This window comes from Nicotiana tabacum, chromosome 17, assembly GCF_000715075.1.
Source record: "Nicotiana tabacum cultivar K326 chromosome 17, ASM71507v2, whole genome shotgun sequence".
Lineage (NCBI taxonomy): Eukaryota > Viridiplantae > Streptophyta > Magnoliopsida > Solanales > Solanaceae > Nicotiana > Nicotiana tabacum.
In genome coordinates, this window is record NC_134096.1 from 42,877,776 (window position 1) to 42,891,160 (window position 13,385).

General features: G+C 35.5%; 1 protein-coding gene across 3 annotated transcripts; it reads left to right on the plus strand.

Annotated features, from left to right (window-relative positions):
• The first annotated feature begins 631 nt into the window (after positions 1-631).
• Positions 632-8,267, plus strand: LOC107807360 (uncharacterized). Of its 3 annotated transcripts, none has more exons than XM_075234232.1 (7): positions 632-787; positions 897-1,308; positions 2,669-3,325; positions 4,995-5,450; positions 6,418-6,587; positions 7,168-7,351; positions 7,730-8,267. In XM_075234232.1, the coding sequence occupies exons 2-7, from the start codon at positions 913-915 to the stop codon at positions 7,814-7,816; spliced, it is 1,950 nt and encodes a 649-aa protein (XP_075090333.1). In that variant the 5' UTR covers positions 632-787; positions 897-912; the 3' UTR covers positions 7,817-8,267. The 3 variants fall into 3 exon arrangements, with proteins under 3 accessions (XP_075090333.1, XP_016487203.2, XP_075090332.1); XM_016631717.2 differs by having other exon boundaries at positions 648-787; positions 889-1,308; XM_075234231.1 differs by lacking the exon at positions 632-787 and having other exon boundaries at positions 795-1,308.
• Positions 8,268-13,385: the final 5,118 nt, after the last annotated feature.

Consider the following 13,385-nt stretch of genomic DNA (forward strand, 5'->3'; position numbering starts at 1 on the left):
AGGGTTATACTAGTTTTGGGGTCACGATTGAAGTTATATCCACTTTGCACAAAATTTTGCAAGCGTACCTACTTTAGGATCAACTTCATACTTATCATGTTTGAAGTTGAAAACATAAATAATCTGAAGTGCAATGCACTTAAGGCCAATTAAGTCTAAAGTGCAAAAATTGCACTCAAGGCTAAATCGGACTGAAGTGCAATAAATATTTCCATGCACTTAAGGACAATAGGTCTGAAGTGAAAAAATTATACTTCAGATGCACTTAAGGCCAAATAAATCTGAAGTGCAACTAATGTTTTCATGCACTTAAGGCCAAATAAGTCTAAAGTACAAATTGCCCCGAAACATAAACTTGTTCTTCGAATTTCAAAAATTCAATACATGATTTAGAAGAAGAAGAAGAAGAAGAAGAAGAAGAAGAAGAAGAAGGAGGAGGAGGAGGAGGAGGAGGGGAAAAAGAAAAAGGCCTGAAGTTATCTATACTTTGGATACTAGTTAAAAAAAAAATTAAAATGTGGGTATAAATTAAATGAGGGTGACCAAATAGGACGCCTGTAGAATTTTTACCACACGAAGGGCTTCGACCAAGCCCATATTCAAATTTAATGGGCTAGATCAGGAAAGGGTTTGTTACCAATCAAATCTGGCCCAAATTGAACTGCTTCCTGCCTAATTCTTTCTTCCTAAACCCTCCTCTGTCGCAAACCTTGCTCCTTCCCTCTCTTTCTACTGCAAACACCTTAAGTTCTACCCTCGACGCCGATATCATTATTCCTGGTTATCGGTAAGCACTTACAAATTAACGTATATTTCATTTGCTTCTCATTATAACACCTCAAATTTGTTAAGTTATACTGATTTGTGAAAATAATCAAATTTCTCCAGCTTTGCAGTGACTGAGTAAAAGCAATGGCGGATGTGGTACAGTACAAGATGGAGCGAATGCTCCCTGAGCTAGACGACCTAGAACGGCGCGGCTTATTCAGCCGCCATGAAATAGCGGAAATAGTTAAACAACGACGTAAATTCGAGTACAGGCTAAAGAGACCTAGCCCGTTAAAGCAGGATTTTGTTGCTTATATTGATTATGAGAAAAGTCTAGATGCTCTTCGACTTCTACGTAAGAAAGCTCAGATGAAGAAAACGGGCGATAGGAAGGTGAAGAAATCGGTTTCGGATTATGCTGGAGTTTCTAGGATTATTGAGATTTATCGGCTTGCGACGAGTAGGTTTAAGGGCGACATAGAGCTTTGGTTTCAGTATTTGGAGTTTTGTAGGGAGCGAAGGAATGGTCGAATGAAGAAGGTACGTTTTACATTTTGCGAAAACCTGCTTATTTTGTAGCTCAAATTTAGTGTTTTATCCTTAAACTAGTTGAAAATATACAAAACTTCTATTGGCATGAGATGAGTTTAAACGTAGGCCGGTGAGAATTCATATAGTGACCCCAACTTATTTGGGACTGAGGTGGAGTTGTTGAATCCCTAAAACTAGTTATTGTACCACAAGCGAGACGTTTAGAGAACTCAAAAATTTAAATGCTAGTAATTCTTTACTATTTGAATGATACTCTTTCAATTTTAGTCCATTTTTAAAAAAACTAACACCTCTTTATATTCAGAAACAATTTAAGGATTATAGTCACAGATATATTCGTTTTGTGTTAGACAGCAAGCTTCACAACATCACATAAATTAGGGATCCTTTCTATTGGAATGATATAACGAAGTATTTGGAATTGAGGTATAGTTGATTGATTCTTGATGACATTTGAATCTTATTGGGGAGCAAACAAGTTCTAAAACATTAGAAATAAAGAACATTAGATGAGATAACGAGGGAAGGCCTGGGGTTGGTGAGGTGGGTGGGTAATTTTGCTTTTATTACTGTTGAAATGTCAATGTCATTGATAAGATAAAGTTCCATTTATCAAGCATTGAGGGTATCCAGAATAAAATTAGCTTTACACCTTGAGCAAACTGTTGAGTTTGATGAACTTATTGTTCTACATAAAAGGTCCAAAGTTGCAGTCTTTAAATGCATATTTTGAATATAATAGCTAATCATGGCAGTCCAAGACACCTTTATATAATTTCTAAAGTTGGTTAACTAAGTCTATTCTGTGGTCAAGTTTCTATTTTTCAACTCATACTTTTTCTTTGGATTTGACGAACAATTTATATTGCTCAATCCTTGGTTCTCTTCCCTGTATATATGCCCTTGCATATGATCATTTGCGACATGGTCAAATGGAGGAATCTGTCCGATTTAGATGTTCCTCCTATATTTATGAATTCCGTTCTCCCAGAATCATCTGGAAATTTGATAGGTTGTCTTCTTAAATGGAAAAGAGATTCAAGCTTGTTCTTGGCATAAGGCTTATCCGGATTCTCTTGATATTAAAACATGCTGGAGTCTAACATGGTAACATGGTGGTGAAGAACGGTGAAAAAATGAGCTGGAATAGCTAATCGAGGTTTTTTACTAGATGCTAGATATAGATTTTAATCAGACTAAAATTTGCCAATTGTTCAAGTTGGATTTGGAGCATGAGGGAGTCTTAACTTTGATGACATTCTGTGTCAAATCATTAAATGTTGAGAATGATGCGAAATTGTGCTTTTGGGTGTCTTATGCTGTTCTCATTCATATTGTTCTTCATTAGGCCCTGGCGCAGGCAATTAGGTTTCACCCTAAGGTGCCTGGAGTTTGGATATATGCTGCAGCTTGGGAATTTGACAACAACTTAAATGCTGCTGCTGCTCGTGCCCTGATGCATAGTGGCTTGAGAGCATGTCCAACTTCTGAGGATCTGTGGGTAGAATATCTACGGATGGAGCTTACATACCTAAATAAATTAAAGGCTCGCAAAGTCGTGTTAGGAGAAGATGAGGGAACATTGGCTCGTTCTGGCAAAAATGCTAAAGAGGAACAGTGGAGAGATGAGAACAAGGAATTATTTATGGCCCTTGATGATAAAAGAGAGGATGACAAATTATCCAACCTTCACGAAGGAGACCCAAAGGAAAAATTAGATTTATTTAGGGAACAAGGTTTAAGTGTTCTTCGGACAGTTTACAGTGGTTCTATTAAAGCCCTCCCTTCCAGTTTCAGTTTAAGAACACGGTGTCTTGAGATACTAGCAGCAACAGATTTAGCTCATTCAGAAGATATGCGAAATGAGATACTTGCTGATATGAAACGGGACTTTTCCGAAGAACCAAAATATTGGGATTGGCTTGCAAGACAGGAAGTGATTGATCTTAATAATCCAGAGAGTACTGAAGCAATGACAGCTGATCAGTTAAGCACAGCAATTCAGGTAACTCTAAACCTTAGTTGCTCCAGACATGTTCAGTTTTGATGTTGTAATCCATTGCCTTAAATTGCCTTGTCTAATATGATAGTTTGATTTGTCATGTCTAAGATCATATAAAAGGACATGTTATTTGCCAGCAACTTACGCTTGCTATTTGAAAATGAAGGTTCTTAATTCGTGACTAAATCCTCAGTCTTTGTTTGCTCCACTTCCTGTTCTTCAGTCTAAGAAAAAGGTGGCATAAATTCTGGAATTACCCTTCTGAGTATCCATCTTCTAATGTGGTTGGAGATTGTTCCTTCATGTGCAACAGTGCATGCTACTTGAACTTACTATCGAGGACAATTTTATACATGCTACTTGAACCAATGTTGTAAATAGCGCTCGCCTCAGCGCTAATAGCGTGAGGCGATGCGAGCTGCCGGCGCCATTTTGCTCTGTTGCGTGGCGATTTCAGAAAGGCGAGTGCATCTGCATGTGTAGCGAGAGGCGCTGCGATGCGTGAGGCGATGTGTAGCGGCGCTTTTTGAATAAAAAGAAAGAAAAGGCAGCGACCAAACAACGATTAAAATACAAATTAGGGCTCCATTTGTTTTTTTGATCAATAAACTAAATATTAGAGCTTGGGATTTCATCTTCTTCTTCGTTCATCAGCGACATCATAACCCAGGTATGTTGTCCATTTCTTCTTTCTTCTTCTCCTTTCTTCTTCTAGTTTCTGCTCTCCATTTTTTAGCTTCGACCAATGCTGTCAATTTTTTTTCCTTCTTTTTCTTTTTCTTCTTTCCTCTTTCTTCAGTCTTCTTTCTTCCTTCCTTTTTCTTCTTTTTTTTTGGCGTTCGAGCAAGCAGCAGAGAGTTCTTTGAGGTTTGAGCTAGCTTTCTTTCTATCTTTATTTCTTTCTTCCCTTCCTTTTTTCTTCTTCTTCTCTTCTTTTTTTTTTTGCTCTGTTTTTTTAATCATGGATACGGGCAGATGCAATTAGACAGAGAGCTTCTTCATAGTTCAAATCAAACCTAAAAGTTACTCTCCGTTAGTCTTATAGAGCAGAATTAATTGCATATAGATGTTGCTTGTTTTAGTTTATGAATCTACTATGACTATCTATTGAGTTTTTTAATTTTTGAATTGATATATTTTTTAATATATTATTGCTATTGAGTTTTTAGTTTTTATAAATTGTCGCTTCAGATAAAAAAGGCGAGCGCTTCGCTGTTCGCCTCAGTGAAGCAGGCCCTCGTCGCTATTTGTCGCCGCACGCTATCCAAAACACTGACTTGAACTTACTATCGAGTATCGAGGACAATTTTATACTTTTCCTTGACTAAGTCAGATGACATCTGCCAAAAATCTTTGGTTTTACATGAAACGTGAAGATAATCCCAAGCCTGTGCTTTACTGTTCAATGTCTTCCTTTCGTTTAGTTTTATGATTTGATTCACTCTTTTAGTTCACTAGTAAACAACTATTTTTCGGAATATCCTGTATAACTTTCTCATTTCACTAGCAGGTGCAGGCAGTTGTATGTTCTTGAGTAGCAAACTCTGATACTCTTTTTTGTGGGTTTTGGGGTGGGGAGGGGGGTTGTTTGGAGAATTCATTGTCTGCAATTCTCTTTTTTATGCTGTATAGTTGTCCTCTACTGACAAGGTTACACGCATCAATTCTGTAGGTTTATGAGGAGGGTTTAAAATTTGTGCCTTCAGCCTCAATGTTTGATTGTTATTCAAAGTTCTTGATGGATGTCATTCATTTTAGAAATCAGAGCAGTCAATCTTCTGAGCACTTCGGTGCATCTAGTCATGCTATGGATCCTATTTCACATCTCCTGGTAGTATTTGAAAAGGCTGAAACCATGGGGTGCATCACAGAGGATCTTGCTTGTCAGCATGTTTCTTTTCTATTGCAACTTGGGAAAGTAGATGAAGCTAAGACTTTGGCGGAGAAATTGTGTTCTGGAAAATTTTCAGAAGCAGTGCAGCTATGGGCTTTACGGCTCTCGGTGGAAATGAGACTTATCCAGAAGAACTGCACTCCAAATAAGGCAGTTCTGTCTTCTGTCTTTGAACTCATGAGAAATGTTTTAGCGAAAGCTCCCGTATCAGAGGCAGAAACTATATGGCTTATGGTAGGCCAAAGCAAAAACCATCCTTGTTCAGAGTCTTTGTCATGCATTATAAGATCATGATAGAAACTTTATTGCTCTTTTTGTCTTAGCTGTGATATATGATCTTGCTTTCCGAGAGCACATATCAATATTTCTTCTGCTACCTGAATAGATTCCTTTTGCAAGCATTGAGGGCTTTCATATGATAATACATATAAGATACAAGTTTGAGTGGTGCTTTTATCTTGGCAGATTCCATTTAGTTCAATGCATTTACTTTGTTGAGCATGTTAGAGATGTATCAGTGGATGACACATGTACATGGTTATGCTGTTTCACTGTCGTTTGTGTTCTGTTTCTTTTTCTATTTGTTTTTTGCTTTTTTGGCATAGGAAGCATTCATTTAGGGCGTCATGAGATATTACATACAGAATGCAAGTTTGAGCTGTGTTTATATGTTGGCAGATTTGTGTTTATATGTTGACAGATTTCATTGAATTCAGTGCATGTTACATTGTTGACCATGTTAAGATGTATAAGTAAATGACGCATGCGCATGGCTACAAGTTTAACTGTTGTTTTGTTCTTTTTTGGTATAGAGTAGCATTCATAGGAAGTGCAGGATTTGTCCTTGTCGATGTGGAGACTTAAAACAAATCTTACCCAAAAGAAAACACTAATTTCTTTTCCAGTAGTTGTTAGGATGGGAATTGGGAGCTCTAACTGATGAAAAAAAAGGATGGGAGCTCTAGGAGCCCGTTCCATGGTATTTGATCAAGCAACAGGCTTTCTTTATTTCTTTTCTGAGGGCAAAGCTATCATTTTTTTTCCCGAGTAATGTTATTACATGCCATTGTGTTTGATTTCCTTCTGTGCCTTAATTTTACAAGTTGTGAAAGAGTGGGATATATATGAGCTTGAACTTCTTAGATCCATTTACTCCTTTAAAAAGCTTCTTTATGATCCATTTACATTACATATTATGCAGGCGCTCAAATATTTTTCCACTCAAAAACAGTTTGACAAGTTAGTCGAGACTTCTATGATTTCACTGGCCAAAGATGGTGGAAGTGATGATGGATTTTCCCTCTCTTCTGCCATCGTCAATTTTGTTCTGCAAAGGGATGGACTTGGGAGTGCTAGAGAGTTATATAAGAGGTATGTTACTGCTGATTGATTGTTGTCATGTATATATAGTGCAAACATTTATGTTTGATAAACTATTCTGTTATGGTGAATGTGTTCTTTTATGTTAACTTGAAAATAGACTTGTTTAAAATTGTGGAAGAAAATGTGCAGACATCTATCTCTAACCCACTTTTTCAGTTTTGGGGAATAAAGTACAAAATGAACCCACTTCCAACTGGATCACTAGATGAATCAATCATGGTTCTTCCCTATTGTATTAGCTAATCAGTAGTTTTCAAAAGATGGTTTAGGTAATTAGGTACCATGTTAGTTCGATTTCTTTCTACTACCGAAAAGGTTAACCTGGTTCCTCCTTGGTACAAAAAACTCAAAACTTGTATTGGGTTCTTCAAGGGACTTCCAGATGTTGGAGAGTTATAAGGGTTTTCTCCAGTCTTTTGACTTTGTTATTCAGTATTACCTAATCAAAACTTCTCCCTATGTATGAGATCAATTTTAGGGGTGCTGAGATGCTAGATGATATTTCATTTGTTCTTTAAACAGCATTAATGATATATGTTCAAGACTGATGTTTGACAACCTTGTGCAGATTTCTTGCTTTACCGCATCCAGGACTTTCTTTATATAGAAATTGCATTGATCTGGAATTGAACCTTGCATCTAGTGGAGATAAGATTAGTCTCGGAAATGCCCGGAAATTGTATGAGACTGCGCTTACAACTTATGATCAAGATACTGGATTGTGGCGAGACTATTATTATATGGAAGTTAAGGTAAGTGCTGTTTCCCTCTCCTCCTTTTGCGAGCCCGATACTTTTCTCATTAAACAAATAACGGAAAAAGGTTTAGAGATATGCTGGAATTAGAGGAAAAAGGTGTACGTTGTTTTAACTCTGACTATAAACTTAAAATGAACAAATACAAGTGTCTTCTCTCTTGCAATTTAAGCTTTTAAATGAGGGATTCACAGATCTTGATCTAATTATTGTTATATGCTTTTACTAATAGTAACATATTTATTTATTATGGGACGGAAAGGTTGTATGTACTGCTATTTACTATCTTGTCAAGTTGTGAAGATTTATGTTACTCTTGGACTACGGATAAATGAGTAAGCATTTAGTGCTGATCCTTTCTTAACTATTGCTCAGATGGGAACATCAGAAACTGCAGCAGCTGTTCACTGGCGAGCACGGAAAACACTCAAGACGAATATTTCCCTTCTACCCTCACAGTGAGGGCCTCACTGGATATGTGATCAATCTCTGTATGTGGGGATGTAATCAAATTTTTGACTTGGGAGTACTTTGGGCAAGTAACATAACCAAAGTTCCTGAGGGCTGGCTAATGTGAGTTCCTAGACGGTGCACCGTTCATAGATCATTGAGCTGTGATTATTGAATAGCCCATCTTGATCTACATCACAACTCGGCAGTTTTGGCTCTCTTTCGAAACTTGTGATCTTAATGTGCTGAGTCACCATCAAAGGAGCCTAGCTATATCTTAGGCAAGACCTTGCAGCAACTGTGGTAAAAAGCTTGAAGGAGAGCTCAAATGTCGTTTATGTTCCAATTCTTTGCCCTCTCATGTTACTTGGGTGACGAGATTTTGTAGACTTACCTTTGGCTTTGTGTCAAGCAGACATTACCGTACCATTATTTTTTATCAAGAAAGCCTTTGTTAACAGGACCTGAAGATATATCTTGCTGAATTTTGTTGTGTACTCCCGTAGACTTGGAACCGGTATTCTGTTCCTAAACAAGGACAACGTTTTACCAAATTTGTTCCTCAACAAACATATGAAACGATATAGACAGGACTTGAAAGTAGCAAGTAGCAACGAGGTATTTATTTTGTTCTACTTTCGACTAGGGACAAGTGGCGAGGAAGAGTGCAAATTCTTTGAAGTTAGAGCAGGACTGGATCGTTAGGTCTGAAGTGCAGTTCAAATACTCTAGAATTCTTGCTTTTAAGATTGTAAAAGCATGCCGTACGTTTGGCAAAATTTGGTTGTAGTTGAAAAAAATAAGTATAATATTTGAGGTTGAAAAAAAGTAGTCGAAAGTTAAATTATGTTTGTACATTATCTTTACCAATTTTATTTTTTTTGGGGGAGAGGGGGGAGGGGGGGGGGGGGTTAAAGTAACATTTGTGAGTAAAAATCAGTATATTTCATTTGAAATGCTTCTCAAACTAGTAGTTCAATGTATCATGTTCAGTGTTTACAAATATTAAGTAGGCAAACCAATATATGCAAATCCTAAAGTTCAAAGATAATTTAATAATATTTGATGCACGGGTCGGAAGGTTAGGTTCAAAACATGTAAAACAATAGAGGGGGATGCAATGCTCATATCACATGGATTCTTACTTTGGATCTTAATTAGCTCAAATGGACTGAACCATTTTGACAGTGCAATTTCATTTACAAGTCCAGTCAAAGAAGTTAATTTGCAAGTCGGGGCATTAAATCTTCTGCTAAAAGCCTAAAACTTGTGATGTTGGATTATATTCTCCAAGGGGAACGAAACCACAACATTGAATAAACTGACCTATTTAGCTCTCTGTTCTTTAGGCAAAAAAAACAGATGAAGTCTAGCCACACGAAAAGGGGTTTTACATTTTACTTCTTACGAAATACAACTGTTAGATAATCATGTTTACCCAGCTTATATATTTTTTCATGCCCAATTTATAGTTCTAGAGTTCCCCCTCCCCCCCCAAAGTTTTGCCGATGGAAAATACAAGTAAAAGAAATCGGAAATAATATCAGAAGAAACATATAAAGAGATCAATTTAATAAACAACAGAAAATCTAACATAGTGAAACGCGACGAGGACAAAGTGAGACAGACGGAATGTAAACGGAAGAAAATACTCATTGCCATTCCTATTTGTGATATGGCTAATCTTCTTTTATTTCCAAAATAATATCAATTCCACGAACAAAACGTGGAAAAAAAGGGAATAGAGAACATCACATTTGAAACCAAAAATACTACTAGAAGGTTTAAGGCTGCTTTTTAAATGTCAAATGGTAATACTTTGACCAAGAAATTTCCTCTTAAAGAAGTAATATACCTTAGGATGATTTCTCTAACAAAACTGATTTTATTAATCAAGTTCTGGACTAAATGTTTACAATTTTGTATTTTTATTAAAAAAATTATTAACAAGAAAGCAAAAAAGAAAAAAAACATATTAACAAATAAAACTCATTTTCTAAACCTTCAAGCTTTTTATTATCTATATTCATTAAGAATTTTCAGACAAAGTAAATTACTTATTCTTCATTCTCTATGTCTACGAGATGCAACGCTGGGCATAGGGCGCATGTACACAACCAAACATACTCAATCATCATTTTTCATAATGCTAAGTTTTCTTATGGCGGAATGGCTCCCTCGCCAATTAAACTTGACGGGATTTTAAAAGTCAGATACATAAACTTTCAACTTTTTTATTTGAATACTCGAACTCATTTTTTTCATAACTAATAAACACATTTGACTATTGACCATGCCCATGTGACGCCAGTTGGTCCTAATCAGCAGGCCGCGTGAGGAACACGACGCACAAGAACGTGAAAGCCCCCTTCCTAACGCCCAACAGTACAAAATAGGTTGTATTTAAGTGTCTTATTATTCATTCCTTCTAAAATACCATCTTCCTCCATTTTTTAAAAGCAGAAGCTCCATTCCTCCTTCTTGTAAAATCTGAAGCTCCATTTGTTTTTCTTTTTTTTCAGACCGTGAAAATGATGGATAATCGTATATTTTGTCATTGTGGAGTTGAAACTAAGTTTTGCATCACTTGGACCAAATGAAGCTCGATCAGAGCAAGATTAACAGATAATAAACGAGAACAAAAAAATGGGTGAGGGATTATGATCAATTTTGGAAGGGGGTGAGTGATTATGATCGTTTTTGGAAGTTCATCCAGCACCGCTGACCTCACGCCATATCCACCATCATAAACAAGTCTTTTTTGAATGTTGGAGCGAGAAGACTTAGAGAGCGAGCGGCCAATACGTGAAAGTATCATATTTTTGGTAATTCTCGTAACATGGAATGAACAATTTCAAAACCCTAGAAATTGATTCAGAAACGGGTACTTTGAAGCCAATTGATTGAAAATGTCATCGAAAATGTTAACAAAAGCTATAATTCGAATAGATTTATAGGATATTTTTCCTTTTTTTCCTTTTTTGTGAATTACACTAGGCTATGGCATTTGGAGCTATAGTTTAGGTCGGATAATTTGCAGAGTTTGCGTGAACAAAGGAACATGGAGAACCGAGAATGAACAGGGGAGGGTTTGATCAGAGAGAGGTTAAAATGAGGGGAAGGGGTTCGGTCTATGGAATAAAAGAGGGAACCTCGATCTGTTGAGTTAGGGTTTTCGCGCCCTTGACGTGTAAGACATCCATTGGTCATTTGGTGATTGGATGGATACGTATGTGTATGTGTAATACACGCACGCATGATCTCTTGTCAGATGTATTTATTAGTTACCGAAAAAATGAGTTCGAGTATTCAAATGGGAAAGTAGAAAATTTATGTATCGACTTTTAAAAATCCGACAAGTTTAAGTGGTCAAGAAGCTATTTTGCCCTTTTCTTATTTACGGAAACTTTTGTTTTGCACCTCTAATAAAGAAAAAAGTAAATAATGCATATGTGTAATCAATATAAATCAACTTATATATAGGCACAGTTTTCTCGTGCAGTGTGTCGAAAATTCAATTCAAACTTCCAATTCGGCTCTCTAATTTGTTGCATGAATGATTCTGTACAGAGTCCTCTGCTGCATAAATATGTACAATAGTTGAAAGATTAGTCAGAAGAGTTGAAGAAAAAGAAGTTAGAGCATACTATTGAATTTCTTGACTAGTTTATTTAAAATTTTCAACTCCACTCTTTTTTGTAGGATAGTTTTCCATCAGTTGAGACATGTGAAGAAGTCAATTTGGTTTTGCGGTTTATTACAATTATTTTTGTTTTGTTTTATATCAAATTTCTCAAAAGATTTTTATGTTTATATGTAAAATATCTGGAAAAAAAAAATAAGAAATCTTACTGATGCATTTTCTTCTATTCAAATCGTAAAAATATCTAATCATTTCTCATTAAATAGAGCAAAAAGGAGGAAATGACCGTATGTGATTTGAAAGGAAAATAACTCTACAAATATCTTTAGTGTTGTATTAATCAATCTCCTGCACATTTCTTTTTTTACAAATCTTCGGTGAAAAAGATTATATTACTAAAATAACATTCATAATATGGAAGGTAAAATAGATCTCCCTACTAAAAAGAGACTAGTAACTATTTTCTCCGATCCACAATAAGTGACTATTTTATCTTTGGCACACCCATTAAGGAAATGCTAACTCTTAGGAAAAAAAAAAATATTCATTAAATTAAACTTAATTAATTGTTACCTTGACACATTGAAATATGTAAATAAGGGCAAATTTTGGAAAAATAAAATTAAACTCTTCTTGATTATGTAAATGAATACTTATTTCAGACCAAAATAAAAATGTAAAATGGTCACCTATTATGGACGGGAGGGAGTAGCATTTAATACAACCAACAAGTTAAGATAAGCTGTTAACTGCCTACCTATGTGAATCTCCCTATACTACATTAAATAGCCATACCATTTTCACTTCGATTACAGAATGAATTGTACTTGGGCGTGCGTAGATATTACTTCAACAATTAAGTTGTTTAGGTAGAAGTTAGCCAGGGCAGTTGATTCCTCTTCACCAGACGCTTATTTTATACTATTATATAATCATATATTAAAAAAGTAGTACCCACGTACATAGAAAAAATGAAATTCATTCATTTTCTTTTCAATCTCTTCAAGATTTGATCTAGAAGAATAACACAAGGGTCAAAAGGAAACAATTCTAACTTCAGTTCCATAAAGTTGAACCTATTCACAATTTGAACCTTTCCCACTCCTTCGCTTAACAATGTGAAAACAAAAATCTATTCAACATTTTTCTTTCCTCTATCTTTACTTTAATCTAATGAAAGTTGCTGCCATTTAGTACAATTTTATTCCAAACCCAAACAGAAAAAAATCACTTGTTTTAGGAATTATAAAAAGTTTTTTTTGTCCTAAAAAAGTGAACCAATCACAGCTACAAAGGATTTATGAGCCTCAATTACAAGCTAGTTAGGCTTATATCACCCTCATAGACAAAACTTGCCCTTTATGTTTGAGGTAAGTTTATGATGGTCTTTTAATTTTTTTTTTGACAGTTTTGATCCTCTAAATTTATTAAAGTTGAATACTTTTGATTTTCGTCCAATATTTAACAATCATGGTTGTTACATTTAACAAATTTAACAAGAAACATCTCGAAAGTCATGTCGAACAATAATCGTATATCAAAAACTTTATCGGATACTAAAAATAAATAAAAAATAAGTAGTAGTAGAAATAATACCACAAAAGCTGCATCAAACTTTAAAAATAGATTTGAAATACCAAAAACTATAAAAAAAAAAAAAAAAACTGTAGCTCCTAGCGTGAGTTCATGTTTCCTTTTCTTTTTAATAGTTCCCGTTAGATCAAACAGTTAAAATTTATTATATAATTAACGGAGACTAAAAGTGCTTTCTTTTGGAAAACTTAAAAGACCAAAATTACTCAGGAGTATATACAAGAGACCACTTTGTCAATTTATCTAAAGTATTTACACCACATCTACAATTCGGAAAAGCTAAGGGACCTCAGTGTAACTAAGAGTCCTGTACTAAATTGCAACTTATTTTCAGCTACAAAAACC